Source organism: Megascapheus bottae, chromosome X (assembly GCF_031878675.1).
Source record: "Megascapheus bottae isolate mThoBot1 chromosome X, mThoBot2.hap1, whole genome shotgun sequence".
NCBI classification, from domain to species: Eukaryota; Metazoa; Chordata; class Mammalia; order Rodentia; family Geomyidae; genus Megascapheus; species Megascapheus bottae.
Genome location: NC_143547.1, coordinates 103,007,334 through 103,027,632, shown reverse-complemented (window position 1 = coordinate 103,027,632; position 20,299 = coordinate 103,007,334). Strand labels below are relative to the sequence as shown.

The window sequence follows — 20,299 nt, the reverse complement described above, 5'->3', positions numbered from 1 at the left end:
CCACCACACTTAGCCTTCATAGGACGTTAGATATACTCTGTGTGTTAGTGTGTGTGTGTGTGCACATGCGTGCATGCCGTTTGTTAGTGTGTGTGTGTATGTGCGCGTGTGTGCACGCACACGTGCATATCTATTTAACTTTACATGTGTTGGTTTCAGTAATGACTACTACAATCTGAGGAGATCCTATCAACACACACAAAAAAACCCTAAAAAATCATATCCTTTGTAGTTCCTCCAACCTACCAACTGTTATCATAGCGTACATCAAATCTGCTCCTAAGTATGGTGAGATAGCAGTCCAGAATTGGTTGATGTGGCAACACAAAGTAGGGTTATAACCTGTGGTTAGAACTTTTACTTCTGACTTGCTCTGATCACACCTTTGGATGGTAGGTAACTTGAACTGTTTGTCACTCTTTGGTTGTTACCTGTTTTGTCATGGGTTACAAGGTATAACTGTATCAGGCTGGACCCTTGAAATACCCTCATAGCCCTGGCTTTAGTGATAGCATTTGCTAGGCTATTTTTTTTGAAGATCTGCATGCATTTCATATGGGAGCAGTGTTCTCTCCTGATTAAAGTATACCACAGGCACATTTGTCCTTCGAAACACCTTTCCAGACGGTTTCATCTCTAGAAAAAAGCTCCCAAAGCTTCTAAATGAAACTCACGGGTGTCAAGAGAACATGGAACATTTAAAGGGCAAAGGCAGCAAATTAGCCAATTACTCCTGGGTGACAAATGGTATTTCAGATGGGGAGCTGAAGGCAGGGGGCGCATGTGTAAGCACACACACGCGAATGAGAGTCTGAATGACATGTCAGGGGCTTTTCTTTATTAAAACTAGTTGTTTTAGCAAGGAAGAAGTGTTAGGAAATTCTTTAATTAGGCTCATATTGGAAATTCTCTTGTAAAGAATAATCAATTGTTCGCTTCAGTTATCCCTACTGTCATGTGGTTGTCAGAAAGGACAAGTGTGAAACTGAAGCCCACAGTGGGAGTTGAGACACTACCCTTTACACAAAAACACGACCAGGCCGTGAACAAAGGGGGAGCGTCACATTTAAGAAAGTATCAACTTCAAATAACAACAAAAAAGAAGCCAATTAATGCTTTTTCGGCCTTTATTCTTTGAGTGTATTTCTGAAATTATATATTAGGTGGTTTTCCTCCAGAAAACTACTAGCCTTCACAGATCCCCCTATTTAAGATAGGGTTTAGATGACAATCATTTGTCATATGGCATCCTCTTGGATTTCACTAAGAGAATGACAATAAACCATCCTCTTCTCCAGTTACTCCCCTCCAGCCCAGCCTGCTTTCTTTGACCGAAAAGCTTGAGAGCATGAAGTTTTACCTCCATTTCATCCCCTTCATCTTTTACTCTCTACCACTCTCACTGTCAGTGCTAATGACTTCTGATGGACACACTCCTCTGGTCTGAATGATGTCTACAGCAGCAGATTTTGATGATCACCTCCTCCTGGCCTTTCCCAACTGCCTTCCCCATCCACGTCCATCAGGGAAGTGGATGCTGGCTAGAAAATTCATGTGTCCTGCTCACCCTTGTGTCCTTGCACATCTGGCCTGTTGAAACACAGTGATGGAGTGTGGATGGCTTAAACGTCAGGCATCCATTCCTCCTGGTGTCAGGACTGGGAGTTCAAGAGGAAGATAAGAGCTCCTCCTGTGTCCTTCTTCCTGCACTCTCACTGTATCCAAATATGGTAGCAAGCACACAGAGAGGAAGCAACTTCTCATGATTCCTCACATAAGGGCCTAGTTCACCTTCTGAGGGTCTCCCATCACTTCCTTTAAATACCACCTTCTAATTGGGTTTGAAATTTTGTGTCCTGTGCAATGCCACATTTTCATCCCCAGATGTTTAAGGCCCAAAGCATACATTGGTTAGAAACAGAGATAAGAGTGCAGGCCCATCCTCATGAAGATGGGAACATGCCTGGGTCACCATCAGGGCTCTCTGGAGATGACTCATACATAATGGAAGCATGAGTGCCCATTTTATGTCCAGGCCTAAAGGAGATGGTGCTTGCAACTTGGTATATTTGCTTCTCTCTGAGTGCTGGTTGCCTGTTGGTCCCCAAGAGATGACTCTGGCAGCTTTCATCCCTAATTTCATGCTAAGCTATGGCACAACCCATGGTATGTTTTCTACATACTCATCCAGCAGGTGCCCAGACATCTCCAGCTGTTTTCTGTCATTCAGTTTTCAATTTGGGGTTTATTTTGCAATAACACAAATGATAAATCACTTTTTTTTTCAAATTCCTGCATTCAACTTCTGGTCTTCTCTTCAGCACAATTTAAGCTTGCTGATAAGGAGATGCTAAGCATCTGAGAGAGTAAAATACTAATAATAAGTCTTGCCTCTCTGGTCACTTCCAGCATCTTCCAAGTTTCCCTGTTGAGAGTCTCTCAGTGTATTTTAAAGTTTTTGGTAAATATATAACAATATGTATTTTAATGCACAGACCACTAAATTATGCCTGTAATACTATGTCAGGAGGGTAACATCTGAGAATCATAGCTCAAGGGCAAAAAAGTGTGTGAAGATCTATCTCCAAGTAACAAGCAAAATGATAGGCTCAAGGTATGGTTGAAGTGTTTGAGTGGCACCCATATTTGAGAAAGCCAACTGAGAGCCTGAGGCCCTGAGTTCAGGTCCCAGTCCTGCTCCTAAAAATGTACCTCCTATATCTATAGAAAAGACTAGCATTGTACAGTGTTTGCACTTTGTGACTGGCCCATCTTAGTGTAATTTCCTCAAGGTTTATTCATGTTGAATCATGACTCAACATTTTTCCTGGCTAAGAAATAACCTATTATATAGTTACACAGATTTTATTTATCATTTGTCATAGAATCTTTGCAAAAATATTTCCACATTTACTGTATTTACTGGAACTGTCGAAGTATCTCATGTTCCTTTACTCTTATGGACTCATGTTTATGTGTCCTTCACTGTGGCCCCATTAATGTCTTGAACTGCTAACCCTCCATGTGATGTTTTGCACACTGGACTCGTGAAAAGTGGTTAGACTTGGATGAAGTCCCAATAGTGGGCTCTCCTATTAGCATCAGTGCTGTCATATGAGAGGTGCCACAGTGGTTTCTTCTTTGGACCACTTTCACTGTTCTTTCCAGCTTTCGTAACATGAAAGAAATCTCTGGAAGCTCTCACTATGTCTTGCTATGGTCTAGATCACTCATCAGCATCCTTGAACATGCAAAACCCCTCCTTCACTGTTGTAGATGTGATAATCCTACCATTGTGGGACCCCATGTCCTTGGCGACCATATGCATTAGCACTCACTGTGAGCCATTGGAGAAAGACATGTTAGCTTGCTGCCTCCTCTGGTGTGTGCGTCCATGAAACTGAAGGCTGACAACATGTATGCATGCTATTTGGATGTTTGATTCATTGTCACTGAGGCTTATTCCCAGTGTCCTAGTCCATCTGCCTCATAGCTGTGGAGATTGGAAATCTATAACCTGTGGCTACCTCTAGTGGAGTTCTTGGGCTACACCATAGCTTAGAAGAAAAGGTAAATGGGAAGTGGGCACCGGGCATTGGAACCTTGTGCACAGGGGCATCTGACTTTATAACAACGTGCTCTTGGAGATAGTGCAGACTTAGCCCACGGACTTTCATGTCCCTCTGTGATCTTAATTATGGTACTGAGATTTCGTCTTGTGCTTGCTCTGTTGGTACTCTACATATGTACCATGTACCAAAAGTACCATGATGGCAGTCACCAACTTCACCACAGTTATCAGAGGACACAAACTATATCGAAGCCATTGTACACAGCTTCCTCAGTGAGGCAATGGCTCTTGCCACCCAGGCCTGTGTGACATGTGAGACTCTTTGCTTGCATGCATGTTGATGAACATCATGCCCTGGACTGTAGACAGTGTTCCATTAGGAACAGCTTGTGACATACAGCAGGGTCTTGCCGTCCTCAAACTTCAAAGTCTGTGAAAAATGGAAGCCCTGGACTGAGTATCCAAGGCCAACAAGTGCACGTGTTGCCATGTGGGAGGCACTGCTGACACAGCCCAGTCTCTGGAAGTTAAGGACATATTAACTCTTTGTGTCTGTCCACTCTCCTCTGTGGTCTAAGGGGGCATAATTGCTCCACTTGGACTTTGCATTGCCTTCTTAAACTTGCTTTTATTGAAGTCTCCTCCTACTCTTCTAAAACTCTTTTATCCAATAAGATCAAGAATGTTTCCGGCGGTCCAGGCAGGTAAGTATGGCCTCAAGAATATATATACTGAAAGCAATGGCAGTGTGATGGACAGTCTTCAGGGAAATTTCCGACAAAATAGAAGGCCACCATAGTCTATTTGCTTGATTCTTTTTTGATGGAACTGTATTTGGATTCATTTTCGTGGATTATATTCATTGAAATATTTTAGGTCAGTGTCTGCCGCTATGCCCCAATTCTGTTTTATATAATGTGTAGTTTACAGAATAGTTAGGTTCACTCTGAGCTCAGCGAAAATGTTCAGCGCATGCACACTTTCAAAGCCATGAACTTGGCCGAGTGTACATAAGCTAAATCCATGTGGCTAACTAATTCTCACAACTCAGTGAGAGAGGATTGATTTTTCCACTTGTTAACTATACTCACAGGATGGGATTGCTTGTCTGGATGAGCAAAATCACATTGTACTTGTGACCTTAGGACCGTGCTTCCTACAATTACATGGTCAGGAAGTGAGGAGCGGCTGGCTGCACGAATTAGTGAGCTATGAGATCTTCTCATCATCCTTGTACAAGGAATTAGGCAAGGAGAATCCTATATTTATTTTCTGCTACCTATCAGTTCCTTGTTCAGCAGTCACATGGATTGTGCTATTCAAGTGCTGTGTTTTCTTGTAGCCAACTCCTTACAAGGAGAGAAAGGCAGGGATGCTCAACTTTATTCCGCCTTGAGGGGAAGAAAGAAAAGCTTGAAGTACTCAGACTCAAACCGAGAACTCTAGTGACAGCACAGGAGAGAGTGCCACTGAGAGGCCAGGTTCATGAGACGCTAAGCTCTCACGGATGACATATGAATACACACGATCGCTCCTGCCCTCCTCCCTCTTGGCTTCTCCAGAGCTGTGATTGTGGTTGTTAACAATGCTGCTGCTTTTGGAGTTCTATGCTTCCATCAGAAAGAAGGACATTGTGTCATATGTTAGGAAGTGGAAAGACTTGGAAAAAAATCTAATAAGTGAAGTAAACCAGACCCAAAGAAAGGTATGTTGCATGGCTTCCCTAATTTGTAAGAATTAGAATGTGTCCAAGGTATTCTTAACATGGAATCCCAATAATGCAGCTGCCCAGTGCATGTGCAATGAAGCAGATCAACATGAACTCCAAGACATGGAAATGAGAGCGTCTTACTATGTCCTATATATGCAGGGTTCTTCCTTTCTTTTTCATTTCTCTTAGTTTTTTGTACCTTTGTCTTGGATATGAGTATTCCATATGTGGAAGAGAAAGGGAATTCCAGGAACAGCAGGACAATGCATGAACCACCGCCCTAGATTCCATGTTGCATATGCGCCATACAGTTTGGGGTGGAGGAAGGGGAACAGGAAGGGGTGAGTGGGAGAAAAATGAGGGCTGGGGTACCAATGAAGAACAGCACATGTACTCATTACGTTAACTAAGTAACTGTAAACTGTCCGCTCATATTTTCAGTAAAAGTAAAAATGAAAAAAAAATGCTGGTGCTAGGTGGACATGGGGTCATAGCCCTGTAATCTCAGTACTTGGGAAGTTGAGGCAGCAGGAGCTGGAGTTTGAGGCTACCTGGGCTGTAGGATAAGACTCTGTCTCAAACCCCAAAAACAGAAATAGTGGTGCTCCTTGTTCTGTAACTGGCTAAGCTTTTTTCTAAAATAATAAGGATTGTTTCACAGCAACTTTAGCTTCATTGGAAAATATAGATTGGAAAGTACAAAGACTTCTATACCCTTTAACCCATTCCTCCCCCATCGTTCCTCACCAGAGCAGTGCACTTTTACATTCTGTGAATCTGGTGAAGAACTTTTCCCCGGTAAATTCCTGGAAGCTATGGTTCCCTCTATCAGTAACCATTAGACCCTAACAAGGAAGTCACAAAGGACAGAGTGAGGGATATTATGAATGGTAGCAAGGAGTTTCTATCTGAGGAAGGGTGTGTGTATCTGCAGGCATGCGCACATTCCTGCGAGCATGTGGCCCATTGAAGTTTGAACATGTGTTGATGTGTGTGACCATCAGCATAGTGAGATGAGTGGTGGGTTGTCATCACAGCCATCTTTCCTCTGACCCACTTAATAGCACAGCCAACCTTCCCAACCTCCCCCTTCTGTCATTGTCCCCAAGCCCTGTCAACACTAATCTGTTGGACATGTCTGTGATAGTTCAGAGCTGTGAGAATGTGAAGAGTGGATATGAGATAATGAGCTTGCATTTATGTTCTATGAAGCTGGGCAGTAGCGACTCAAGAGACACATGGAGGTGTTACTCATAAGGTGTGGACGCCTAGTGTCACTGCCCCATTGGAGAGCAAAGATAAAGTGGAGCGCAACGTGGGAAAACAAGATGGGTGGTGGGGTGGAGGGGAGGGAAATGGGGACCAAAACATGTGAAAGGGTATCAATGTATGTGAATAAATTCACCTTCTATCTGGCAAATATCATGTAACCCTTCTAGTAATTACAATAAAAATATATGAAAAAAAAGTGCTCAGGGCTGGGTGCCAGTGATTCATGACTGTAATATTACCTACTCAGGAGGCTGAAATCTGAGGATCATGGTTTGAATCCAGGCCGGGGAAGAAAGTCTGTGAGACTCTTATCGCCAGTGAAGTACTTAGAAAAAGTCAGAAGTGGTGTCATTGCTCAAGTGGTAGACTGCTAGCCTTAACTACAGAGGTTCAGGGTCATAACCCAGGCCTTCAGTTCAAGCCCCAGGACTGGCAACACACACACACACACACACACACACACACACACACACACACACACACACAAATGTGCTCAGAGCATAATAGTTGTACTGACACTGAGAACCATGGGTTGAAGTGCTACAGCAGACACTAAGTGCTTTTCTGCTTTCTCTAGGTGATGGTGGATACGACAGCACTGATGACCCTGGATCCGGTAGGCGTCTGCTCTATAGGATTTCTGCTAAGACATATGGAGAGGAACTTGTACTGGGCCTCTTTGGTTGCAGATATGATTTCTCTGCTTTTCTTCTCAGTGTTTCTGTGTTAATTCTCCACCAGTATGGCCAAATACTTGAAGTAAGCAATTTCAAAGAGTAAAGAGTTGGGCCGGGAGTTTGGCCTAGTGGTTGAGTGCTTGCCTAGCATGCACGAAGACCCGGGTTCGATTCCTCAGTACCACATACATAGAAAAAAGCCAGAAGTGGTGCTGAGGCTCAAGTGGTAGAGCTCTAGCCTTGAGAAAGCCCAAGGACAGTGCCCAAGCCCTGAGTTCAAGCCCAGGACTGGCAAAAAAAAGAGCAAAAAGAGTTGGGCACTACTGGTTCATGCCTCTAGTTCTATTTACCTACTCAAGAGGCCGAGATGTAAGGATTGTGGTTTGAAGCCAGCCTAGGCAAGACAGTTTGTGAGACATTTATCTGCAATTAACCACGCACAAAAAGCCAGAAGTAGAGATGTGAGTCAACTGGTAAAGCACTAGCCTTGAATGAAATAGTGAGAGAGAGTGCTAGGTCCTCAGTTAAAGCCCCAGTACCAGCACAATAAAGGAGGAAGGATGTATTTTAGCTCATGGTTTCAGAGATTTTAGGCAATGGTTGGCCTTGTTGCCTTTGGGACCTGTGGTGAGCGAACCCATGGCAGAAACTACTGAGGCGAAAGCACTTATTTGAGGCAATTAGTATGATCTAGATCCCAGTGTGGGAGTCCACTGGAGAGTCTGCTGTCCCAAGACCGTGTAGTATCGGGGGTCAGGGGGATGCAGCCAGAGGAGGATTTCCACAAGTGCATATCACACTTCCCCACATGGAAGACTACAGAAGACCAGAAGCATTGGGCAAATTCAAGGGACCGTGTGTTGTAGTCATGCCTCGAATATGTAGCACAGTCCCCTCACGTGGATTTGGGAGGTTATGCTTCTCTAAATCACCTTAGATCAGAGTCTGTGGCTGAGCCTTCTGTGTCTGTGTCTTGCAGCTCAAGTCTAATCAGCTGTGCCTGTTTTTCTGTGCTCAGGCATGTCGGCAGAAACTGGCACCATTGCAGGTGTGGCCAGCGCCCTAGCCATGGCCCTGATTGGTGCGGTATCGAGCTACATTTCCTACCAGCAGAAGAAGTTCTGCTTCAGCATTCAACGTAAGTGCGGCTGAGCGGGGAAAGGCGTCGGGGTGTCCACACCCTTTCCATAGAAAGCAGTGTGCGCACGGTCCTGGGCCTGGACATGAGACACTTCTGTAGGAAGTCCTTAGGGAAGAATGTGGGGAAAACGGAAGGATCTCGCAGGCTCAAAGAACAGATAGGGGCAGATGAGTTGACTCAACCCTGCAGGGTCCCCAGCTCCCAGAGGTCCAGTTTCTGTGCAGACAAAGCTTAATGAGCACTGTGATGTTTTCGTGTAGAGTGGGATCCCCAGAGAACAGGTGTAACCTAAAAGGGCCTGCTCTTGTGACCACAAGGCTGTGGTCTCTTCCACATGGCAGTAAGTTCCTTCAAGCAGGCCCGAGATCTTTGGTTGGTGGCAGTGGCCCCTTTTTGAATCTGATCTCTTGAGTGGTCACTGTCGGCTCTACGTACTTTGAAATGAATGGAGTCAAGAACTGCAGAAGCAGGAATGCTTTTGTACCCACCAGCCTTTTGGAAGATTGGCTGAGTTGTAGACCATACGCATGGCTGGGGAATTTAGAGTGAATGAATGAACTACTCATAGTGGAACACCATGAAGCCACATGCATGGCTCTCACATAGGAACAGGGAAGCTTAGAGCTGTCTAACCCTCCCCGCTCTGGCACCACCACAAAGCAAAAGGAGAACATTGCCACATTAGAAGAGGGGGAGAGTTACCGGAAGTAAGATAGGGTGGAAAGTTTTGTATCAGTGTCCTAGTCTGAGCTTGGAATGAGGAGCCAGGATGAAGAGGAAGATAGCTGTAGCCCCCTGTCTCCTACCTTTGGAACAATGAGGAGATCAGAGCAGAGAAGAGGTGGCTTCTGTCCCTAAGGCCAGGCAGCGCTCCAGCAGGTCTTTCCAGTGGCCAAGGATTGTCACTTCTTTGGGTACGGATGTCAATAGATACACTTGTCCCTCACCATCGTGAGTAAATTGGTTAGCTTTGAACCTTGTCACATATGCAGTGATGTCCTCACAGCCATGGTTATGGTTGTAGGTCTTTTATGGCCAGAGGCACATTGGACACTTTTGCTGGCACTCTTCGAGCTGAGCCATGCCTTTAACTCCTGGACACATTTTGGCCTGGCCATTTCCTTACCCAGGTCACTGTGAAGCAAGCTGAAAATTGGCCAGTCTACTCTTGGTCTACGGTGGTGGACATGAACGGGATGTGAGCAGTTCAGATTATAAGCCTCAAAATTAGGAGCCAGCGGGACCCTGGGTAAACAAGTCAAATAAACAATGTTGAAACAATTTGAATCACATCTGCGAAGACCCTCTGCCCAGATAAGATTTTCTTCACAGGTTCCAGGGACACAAAGTGCCACATAAAAAACCTGGTGAGATTTCATGAGGCAAAGAGGCCACAGTGACACAGACTGGGAAACCAGGACAGACTGAGGACCACCCTTATCTGTCTCACTTGCTTTGTAAACAATGCACCACATGAAATAAACCCCTCGATTCTAGACTGCACACAGGACTCTGAGGAGTCTTCAAACTCTCTTCTTGGAACCTTGGAATTTCTGAGAGGCAAGTTCCAGAAAGCCAGGCTTCTATGATGTGCCAGGGCCTTGTGGCAGGTCACAGTTGTTTCCATATCTGCAGAAAAGCACCTCAGAGTGGGTGCCTTAGGCTCTGATGACTGGAGGGAGTCCTTCCCCTCTTAGATCTGCTCTCTCTGAACCCAGGCATGTCCCCAAAGGAAAATGAAGCGCTTCAGATGTGTAGGTCAAGGTCAAGGTGGACCTTGATCTGTCACAGCTACAAAGGGCCAATTCTGGCCAAGCTTAGCATCCTTCACACAGATGATTCACATGCAGGCCTCTTCTCTTCAGGGCAGCAGATGGCTGAGAGGACTGGAGCTGTACAGACAGGGTGAACCATCTGGGCTTTCTCCCAATGGGACCTGAGCTTCCCATCCCATTTCTGGACAAATCATATAATCAAACAAACCAGAGATGGATTAAGGCCACTCAGGGGCCAGTAAGGAAGAGAGGAGAAAAAGGTGTGTTTCTAAAGCTCCAAATAAACATCTCAGTGGGATTGTTATTATCATTATTATTTGCCTTTGTGGGGGCACTCAGCTTCAAGGAACCATACCATTTTTCTATTTGTTTCCTAAATCTGACAGGTGTGAGGATTTGCAAGTTGAATGAACTGGGGACTTGCCCATGCAGGGAATCCTGTGCCTTCTCTTTTACCACCACACCTGCCATGCCTCCGTTTTACCACTGCCGAGTGTAGGCCCAGGCTCTTCTCCCCTCTCCAAGCTGGATGGTTTCATCCACGACCTCTCCATGTCTCTAACGCTTTACTGTCTTCCAGGGTCCCCTGGATCTCCCCATGCTCCCTACTACCCTTCAGTTCATGGCCCAGGCCCTGAGCATGGCATTCAGAGCCTTTGTGGTGTGGCTCTTCCTTCTCTCCTGGTAGCCTCCTAAACAGCCATTCTCCTTTCCTTGTGCCTCATTCTCTGCAGCGATGGCCTTTGCTATTCTTTCAGGCCTGGGGGAGCCCCTCCCACAGAGCCTTCCAGCCATTCAGCCTGTGGCCTCATCAGCAACGCTTCTTTGTGTGGCCACAGCGCCCCCTGCTGGTCTCAGTCAAGCCTGTGGGGCTAAATTGGTCAGTTGTTTTCTATGTTGGTGACCAGACCCCAACCCCACTTTCCCCTGAGCTGCCCTGTTCCATTGGGACTACTGTGGGTACTTTGTGTACTGGTGACTTCCTTGAACCTGGCCTGGGTCAGCATCAGGAAAAGCCCAGTGTAAGTCTGTGTAAGAGGTTAAGCTCATGAGAAGTAGGCAAGAGACTGCCCATCCCTGTAATTTTTCTGAGTCAGCCTTGACCTCTAGCACCTGCAGATCAGGAAGGGCCAAGGAGGTCTCCCCAGAGATATGGCAGGTGGCAGCTACGAGGGCCTTCCTCCACTGCTTTGGCCCTGTGGTTTTCCCTCTGCTGCTAGCAAAGGGGCCCCCACTTTGGGGACCTCGACTTTCTAGTCTGCCCTCAATGCCAAGGGTCAGTGCCTCTCACATAAAACCCGAGAGGTTTGTTGCCTGGAGCTGAGTTCTTACTTCCGGTTCTAAGCTTCGTGTGTTGCCTTCAGATGCAGCAGAAGGTCAAGGTAACAACGTGCTTTGACTTCCTCATGTTCCTTGTGATTTGGCCTTGGACATCTCATTATTCATCCCCTGGCCCCTCTTCCCAGCTGCTCTTTCTCATCGCTTATAGTCCCATCTCCTTTCCCTGGCACTCACCAGTTTGGCTGCCACCCTCAACCATCGTTAGTTCTCTCTGATACATGCATGAGGATGCCACCTGCTAGACTGTATGTCCCCACACCCAAGGTGTTTGGTGTCAGGGATGAGGGTGCAGGGGGAGTGGAGGACACTAGGGGTCATCTGTGAACAAGAAAGCTATCTGGGCAGTGAGTGGGATGCATAAGTCACATCTCCCAGCCTTCACCCTTCAGGTACTGGGGTCATCACCTGCCTGGCTTTGCATGGGGGCCAATCACCCCTGCCAAACAATAATGTCAGCATTTTTCATGGGCCCATCTGGCTTCCGTCATGCGCCCAGCAGCCACAAGGGAAGGCCGGAACCTGCAGCCCAAGATGACCCACTGGCTTATGCTGGAGTGTGGTCAGTGGATCAGCTACTTCCCCATAGGCCCTGGGTTATTTGTCGGGGGAGAACATAAAGACAGATTCTTGGCTGTCTTTGGCAGATGTAGGATGGGGCCTGTCTACCATTACATTATAAAGCAGACTGGGGAGTGGCTTGGGTGGGGATTCATGTTCTCCATTCTGCCATAAGCTAGTTGGTGTGCCTGAGCAGGCGCTGCCAGGAAGGCTATATGCCAGCAGAAGGCTTTGTTGGCATGTCCACAGAGAGCCCCGCACAGCCATCAACCGTGACTGCACTGCATCCATCAGTCACTCCTGAAACACTTGGCTCCCTTCCATCTGCCCAGGACCTGGGGCCCCACAGGTGGTGCCGAGCTGCTGTCTTGACATGGTGTTCCCTTCCCTGTAAGGACACATTGTCAACTTTTGGTGCACGGTGTCCTTGTTTGCTGGACAGCGCAGTGCCAGCTGGACAGTGTTAATTTGGAGAATGATGTGTTATTGCTGCTGCCCAGGGGGAGGGTGTGATCAGAGATCATAGTGTGATCATACATTTGTGCTTGAATGTGTCTGCTCCCTTACTACCTCTCCTGTGCCCTTTGCAGAAGGTCTCAATGCCGACTATGTGAAGGGAGAGAATCTGGAAACAGTTGTGTGTGAGGAACCCCAAGGTAAGGACTTTGTGATCACTGTCCTTTGCCAAAGGTGACCCTAGTTTTGGTAACCCCAAAACTAAGCAGAGGTGGATTTGGGAAGCAAGGGAGCACAGGGGTGTCTGCTTCTAGAAAGGCCAGCAGAGCTGCCATTTACCCAGGGTACCGAACTGTTCCCCTGATCAGTCAGTCACTCTCCTTGCTTCAAGAGGATTAGGACGCTGCCATGCAGCCAGAACCCTGTGGTGCCATGTCTGTGGCTTCTGGGTATATTGCTGCTCAGCGTCTGTTCTGGGATTTGCCTGAGCTAGACCCCCAAACACATTTGCTCCAGGGTGGCAAAAAGGCTGCCATCCTGGGTATGTTTACACACAGTTGTGTGGCAGCTTTGCAGTAGGACCTCGGGCTATTGGATGTAATATTACCATAGACCACAGGGCACTCAGTTTAAGCTTCAACAGAGGCTTTGGGCAGAACCTGGAATGAGCAACCTCTCCAGAAAGAAGCAACCTGTCACCCCAAATACTCAACCAAATGGCTTCCATCAGTGGAGGCTTGTGTAGACACACAGGGACATGAGGAGAGCCTAGGTGCACATCATGACCAGAGCTGCAGGACAGAAGTGGGAGGTGGAGTGAGGCAGCATAGAAGGAACTTGATCCTGTGTAATGAGATCATGAATGTAAACATTTAGCCAGTGACTGAGTACCCTGCTGGTACAGTCAGTACGATAAGCCAGCAGTCCACACGGGAGTATTCCTAAGTTCCAGATAAAGAAACAGAGGCTGAGCATTTGCAGAGACAATCTAGCTTCTCTGTTTCTCCTGCACCCCGAGCTCAAGGCATTTCAGATCTGTAGTAGGGTGCGGGACCCAGAGGGAGGTTGTCTGGGATGGTTTGAGCTGCCCCAACATTCGGGAGCTGGTCGTTTGTTCTTTCTGGCAGGATGGAGGGGAGCCCCTCCTAATAGAAGTCTTTTTTTTCCCTAGTGAAATATTCGACACTGCAGACACAATCTGCACAGCCGCCACCACCCGAGCTGCCACGGATCTAAAGGGAGGCCCTGCTCAGTGGTGGGTGCACGGGAATGGTGCCACCACTGGTGACCCAGCTCTTCATTTCACTTCTACGCTTCCTCTGTCATTGGCTTTTCATTGTTTGGAGTTTTCTGGGAAACTTGGGAGTTCTTGAATGTGGTTTCTTTGCCCTACTCTTCAGGGCGGGGCATTCACTGTGCCATAGGTACCCTGAAGAGACTTGATGCTGACACTGTAGACCTGGCTCCAGACCACCAGCACTGAAAGCTGAGCCAGCCTGCTCCAGCCTTAGTGTAGGGAGGGGGAAGCCTCAGGTGAGAGTGAACGAGAACAGTGCTTAAGTGATGAATCAAAACCCCTACCTACACACCGGACTGGCTCATGGTGGCAAGACTCTTCCCCACAGGCGGCCTCTGCTAGTGATCTTGGAGAGTTGTGGGGACATTGTACTTAGTACCTGTTCACTTGGACCCCTTGCAAGGGTCAAATGAGCACCAAGCGACAGAAACATGCAAAAAGAGACAGAAAAAGAGGGAGAGAGGCAATATTTTTATTTTGGCCTTTCCAATTCCTGCTTCTGCATTGCTTGGCTTTCAGAGAGCTAGTCCAAGGGTAGGCTTGTTTAAATGATGAAGTGCTAATGTGCATCTGACAGTCTCCCCTGGAGAGTCTAGAAACTAAGGAAGTTGGTTGCTGTAACATGCGGAGCTCTCACTACCTTTTATTAAGGGGCTGGGGTGACAGCAGGCTGGCCTGGGTAAAAGATCTTAGGAGTCATTTTTGCATTTGAGTTGAGTTTTATACGAGGTAAGGGAAGTGTGTACCCCTACTCCATATCTGATCTTCTTTGGGTAGCAACACTACAGATAGGGAGAATAAGTTAAGCATGCTGGTGGGCTGATGGGAAATGGGAGGTACTGGTGGGGGGATATTAGCTTAGTCAAGTGGAATGCCACTGCCTTTGTAATTCGATACTTGTCGTCTTTGTCTGCTTTTATGAAGAGTACTCGGACCTTGCTGTCAATGGTAAATTAAACGAGGGAACCCAAGAACTGGCCCTTCACCTGGCCCTCAGCCACCCGGTAGAACCTAGTTTAGGTGAAACATACCTGGCTTCCTCAGTTCCTCTGGCCCTTAGTCCTAGTGAGCTGAGCAGTTGCAGACTGAGTGTGAATCTAGAACCTAGGTGTACTAATAGTGTGCCATATCATAAAGCACTTGTGAGAGCTGGAGGGGCATCAGTGGGCAAGCGACATCGCTGCAGAATTCAGTGGCTTTTGGAGCTACATGATCACCTACCGCACACATTCCACCAACTGCGTAGGTTTCCACACACCTGATATGCTTCGATGGGAAAACTCCCATTTCTTAAGGAAACTAGCGAAACCCTCAAGCATTGAAATTCTGATGTGTAATGCATGCATCCAGTGCAGTCACTGTTTTCAAAGCCTACTCATGCTGTAGGGTGCGAGGGGGTTGCTAGGTGTCCAGATGGCAGTGTGCCTGTGGACTCGGATGCACCACTTGGTCTTGCTTGATCACTGATCCCTCGCAGATCTGGACTGTGGATCTGAGAGGGAAGTAGGGCCTCAGGAAGTCCCTGCGGTTCTTTAAGAAGTGCACTGTGGGCTGTGCTGTGGTGCAGAGGGAAACCATTTGCCTAGCAAGCGCAATATTCTGGATTCAATTCCAAGTACAAAAAAATGGGAAAAAAAGGGAACCCCAGTATTCCCACAATCACCTAGGTTCCCAACTGCTTTGTGATAACAGATGAAGCAAAACCCAAGGGGGAAATGTCACCAATGCTTATGTTTTACAACCCATAGGCATAAAGCATTTTTTCTTGTTCTAAAGATACCTGGATATTCCGTTTGAAATCAAATTTAGGGATTTGTTTTCAAGAAGTGAACTAGCAAAGGACATGGTATTTCCAGGATTCCCATGTTTCCAGACCCCACTCCTCTGCTTGCTGCTTGCAAGGTTTGTGCCACCCTGACACCGACTCATCAGGAGAGATGATGGCTTCACACCTTGGCCAGTGCTGAGTTGGAGGAGGCTGTAAAATATATTGTCTTCTCTGGCTTGGTGCCACCCACACCGCAATTGTCCACTTTACCTTTATGGTGACACCCATCTGATGACAAAAGCTTTGAACCCTGCAGCCATGGTTTAAAATAAATGTTCTCTGTGAAATCCTTTTCTCAGTAGCAGTGACTTCCGTGAAAAGAACACTGTTTTTCACTCCATTAGCTACCTCAGTGCCTTCTGCACAAAGCCCTTCAGAATAAAAGTCATCACTTACCTGTGGATATTAGCTCAAAGGGCCTGGACAGGCCTTGGTCGGCCCACAACCTCCTGTTCACAGTCCTACCCAGGGGCTGAGCTTCTTCCCTGTAGAAGCCCCTGGCGGCACTTCTTATAACTGCATCCATCGTCCCTCCAAAGGTAGTGTTAGCCAACTCTGGCCTGACCCAGGTGATGGCGAGGAGAAAGTGAGCCAAGTAGAAGGTCTAATCTCTACCAGCTTAACTGGCAGAAAGAATTTGAAAAGGTCAGCATTTAGGGGATCAGCCGTGAGGCCATGTGTGGGGCGATAATCCTCTCTGAGAGTCAGCCAAGGGAGCCACAAGGCAGATATCACTTGGGGTACACCCTCGTAGAACAGGTCCACTGCCTCCATTCCCTAGATTATTACCACCTGTGTGAAGCAGTAGTGCAGAATATAAGAATGCCCAGTACATCTTTTATGTGTGATAGCCAAGTGTAAATTGTGAACTGTCTCGTGTTTGCAGTAAACAAAAATAGAACCCAACAGATGCTGGTCTTCACATGGTGTTAAGGTACATGCCGTCAAGTGATGCTGTCCTGCTCTCCCTGCACCGGGTGTAAAGTGGTACTCATCTCCTCCCATCCTCCCTAGACACGAGGTACTCGAGGGAAGATTGCGGTTCTTGCACTTCTCCCTCCCATCAAGTACCTACACTATGTGGGAATGCCCTCCCCACACAAGTACACACTGCGCCGGTGCTGCACACATCCTGGGCACAGGCAGATGACCTGCCTCATAGTGCCACACAGCACCAGCTTGTTTGATGTTGGACATCAGCCATATGACCTTGGCTGCTCCAACCTCTCTCTACTATTGCGGCCTTAGGGAAAGCCAAGAGCCCACATGCTTCTAGTTATGTACAGCTGTCTTAGGCACAGAAAGCTGAGCATGAATTGGACCCTGCACGTCTGACTTGGAACCATATGCACTGGAAGTGGCCTGTTTGTGATCAAGTCCCAGCAGTCCTGGGAACTGTGACGACAGCCGCACTTAGTACTGTCAACAAGCTGTGGAGAGTCCACACTGTATTGGATGGCTTTTATGTTGACATTATAGGCATTTAATTTATTTATTTACTTTTTACTGAATTAGGCTTGTACTGAAATAGCATCAAGTCCTCAACCCCAACCAGGGCCACTATATCAGTCCTGTGCAAGCGTTCTATCAAGCTAAGTCAGGGCCTCAGGCAGTAGTAGCCTTTTGAGCTTTTTAGCTCTGGTGCCACTGCAGGGGTGCCTGCCTGAGAGGTGACCCAAACAGGCATCTCTGCCGTAACATGGAGGCTCTTGCTCACGCTGCAGTGACTCACATAGAGAAGCTTAGCGACCCTGGAACCTTAGCTTAGGGTGAGCCTCAGGAGTTGCTGGGATATCAACTAGGCCTTTACATCTCTGAAAGTCAGCGCAACTGACCCCATAGACTACACCTAGTGAGGGCCCAACAGCACTGCACACAAAAAAAAGGCCCATGGTTGCTATTTGGGTGTTTGCAGCTCTCTGCAAGGTTACAGTTGAGGTGCATTGCAGATTTAAAAATCAGACCACTGATTAGTTCCTGCCCAAACACTCAAGACTCATAAAAATTTACATTTGTCATTTAGTAAATGAATTAAATCATACACACACTTCACATAAACTAGCTGTTGTTGGCACACAGTAAACATTTTGTACATATTATTTATTACTAATTTTCCTCAAGGGAAAAACCTAATGAAATAACTTTAAAAAGGGATACAACAAAAAGACCAGGGAGCTCACATTATACTTTTAATTAGAGATCGAGATACAGTGCATCAGATGGGGCAAACAAACACATACAATATTGTACCAGTTTTTTTTAGAAACCTGAACCTTAAAGGTTTTACATTCTAGTACACTTAAATAAAACAACAACAAAAAAGAATGTTGTAGACAATAAAACTATACTTCAAGTTGTTTTACAAACCGTTCTGTGCTAGGAACATACAAAGGGAAGTGCTTTGTTGTGCTTAAAATTGAGTTTCTAGGGACCCTGCTGGAAGAGACTCCCAGATGAGGGAACGTGAGGCCAGATCAGGCACCAGCTTCCCATCCACCAGCGTCAGTGTACCTCACCACAGAGCAACCCCATGGGTTCTCTGGGTCTCTGGTCTACACTACATTTCATCGTCCTAGTGTAGCTGGAAGACTAAAGGATATTTCTAGGGAAAAAATCATTTTAAAAAATCAATGTACCAATGAATACTAGTTCATACATTGTTTTTATTGTTGCTGTGCGAGGGGGATACGATTCTGTTATGTAGCTCACGCTGCCCTGGAACTCAGTACCCTCCAATTTCTACCTCCTGAGTGCTGGCAGTTTACAGGTATGCATCATCACACCTGGCATTAATCCATTTATAAACTATATCTCTGGATATGTTGGGACCATAAACCAAAAAGCTAATATGAATTAAACTATGGTTTAGAAACGAATCCTCCAGATGATAAAAGTGGAGAATTGATTTTTAGGTTATCAAACAACCTTGAATAAATACGTCTAGTATCTTACAGAAGGATAATCTCCTGTAAGACTCAGAAGGTTCCAAGTTGAAAAAACTTTATTCTCTACATATTTGGCTGTAGAAAACTTCTTTAAGAATACATTTTCAAAAATAAGGTCAATATGTAGGACTTGGCATGGCATCCAGTGATTTGACCCCGAGCAGGGAGGACTCAATGCAGCTGGCCCCGTGAGCCTCTGGGGCATGTGTGACTTTGAGGGCAAGCCTGCCTGTCTCAAAGGAGCTCAGAGTTTACAAGAAATCCACTCTGGCAGAGACTGATGCAATGGCGCAGCTCAAAGTCATTAGATGAAGGTGCAAAACCACAGGAGGCCTGAGCGGCCATGGCTGGCTCAGAACCACGGAAAGGGTGTGCTCTACATTTCCAAAGCAGACCCTTGGCACAGTGGCTGCTTGAACAGGGATAGCAGTCACAGCTCAGTCAAGGGAGCTGGGTGGGCCATGCATAGAACAGGTGGCATCACACTTCCTTTGATACAAATGTCTGCTCTCTTACTGGTGGGGTGGTGCCAGGTCCCAGCACCCCAGAACAACTGACACACATTGCGCTTTGAAGGAGGTATCTTCAAGGGAAGCCAGCATTTGTGCAGAAAGAAGCCCAAGTTCTTGGTTTCCTTACAGAAAAAGCCCAAGCACTGAGTATACCTAGATTGTGCCTTCCTGAGGGAACCTCAGGCAATTTCACAGGGTATGTACCAGACTTAGTCTGAGGGCAATTATACATGGCCATTCAAATGACCATATCCCAAGTCTTGTTTCCAATGTACCACATAAAAGCTAGCATGACGTGTATTGGGAAAGAATTTCTCACACAGTATACAGTTAAGCAGATGCTGCCGCAGGTGACTGACTATTCTAAACATAAAAAAGGACATAGGAAAATAAAGGCATGTTTCTCTTTTTTAAAAAATACCTTATATGTACACAACAGTAATTGGTACTGGAAGACCCCTAGCATGAAGAGAATCGTAGACTCAATGGCGATGGCCTGTTTCCTCCAAATGTTTTGTTGAAAAACACTTTGCAAATTGTGGCAAAAAAGCTGAGGGAAGCCACTGGCTGGTAATGTGCTGTTAAACTGAATGGTTCATTTCTAAGGAAGGATTGAAGTGGAAAACAACAACAACAACAACAACAACCAATGTGAGATGTTAAGCGTTGCATTCCCTCTACTTCCCCCCTGAGTTGGCTGCACAGAGAAAGGTGGCTCAGGGTGGGTGTGACAGGCAGCTAGCTCCCTGTGGGACTGCTGACAGAAGGGGACTGGGCTGTTCACAACACAAAATGCACTTTCCCACATGGGAGCTGTCACCTACCCCACAAATGGTCCCTGGGCCTAATCCTAAAACAAGATCACAAGCTACAGCCAGAACAACGACAGCCAGGTCCCGGAGCCACTGGAAAGATGGAAAAGCAGCAGGATGGCCCAAGACCATGGCCCTGTCCATCACACCGAAGTGTGGACAGGAGTGGTTGAATGAGAAGGCGAGGATCCTCGCTCAGAAGATGACGAGACAGCGCGTGCAGCCACTTCCCGTTGCAGGTCCTCCACCCGTTTCTGCAGCTCCGCCTTGACAGCCAGCAGCTCCTTGAGATTCTGGTGAATTGGCATCTGGTGGCAAGCAGACACAGGGCCGTGTTAGTCAGCCACCAAGTCCATGGGCCCCAGGGATACTCCATGCATGAAAGGTTATTGTGGGCAGCTCT

At 46.8% G+C, this 20,299-nt stretch overlaps 2 protein-coding genes across 7 annotated transcripts in view; one reads left to right on the top strand and one right to left on the bottom strand.

Moving 5' to 3' along the window:
- Nucleotides 1-15,914, top strand: part of Cd99l2 (CD99 molecule like 2) — a 65,867-nt gene extending 49,953 nt beyond the window's left edge. The window contains exons 6-10 of one of the 2 annotated variants that reach the window (XM_090325678.1): nucleotides 7,132-7,170; nucleotides 8,250-8,369; nucleotides 11,512-11,529; nucleotides 12,637-12,702; nucleotides 13,674-15,914. In XM_090325678.1, the coding sequence (XP_090181804.1) occupies nucleotides 7,132-7,170; nucleotides 8,250-8,369; nucleotides 11,512-11,529; nucleotides 12,637-12,702; nucleotides 13,674-13,738 (308 nt within the window). In that variant the 3' untranslated portion in view covers nucleotides 13,739-15,914. The remainder of the gene's footprint in view (nucleotides 1-7,131; nucleotides 7,171-8,249; nucleotides 8,370-11,511; nucleotides 11,530-12,636; nucleotides 12,703-13,673) is intronic. The other variant, XM_090325679.1, reaches the window with a different exon arrangement.
- Nucleotides 15,915-17,771: 1,857 nt separating this feature from the next.
- The window catches only part of Mtmr1 (myotubularin related protein 1), a 58,110-nt gene continuing 55,582 nt past the window's right edge, over nucleotides 17,772-20,299 (bottom strand). For all 5 annotated transcript variants that reach the window (XM_090326773.1, XM_090326769.1, XM_090326770.1 and 2 more), the window contains one exon: nucleotides 17,772-20,204. In XM_090326773.1, the coding sequence (XP_090182899.1) occupies nucleotides 20,040-20,204 (165 nt within the window). In that variant the 3' untranslated portion in view covers nucleotides 17,772-20,039. The remainder of the gene's footprint in view (nucleotides 20,205-20,299) is intronic.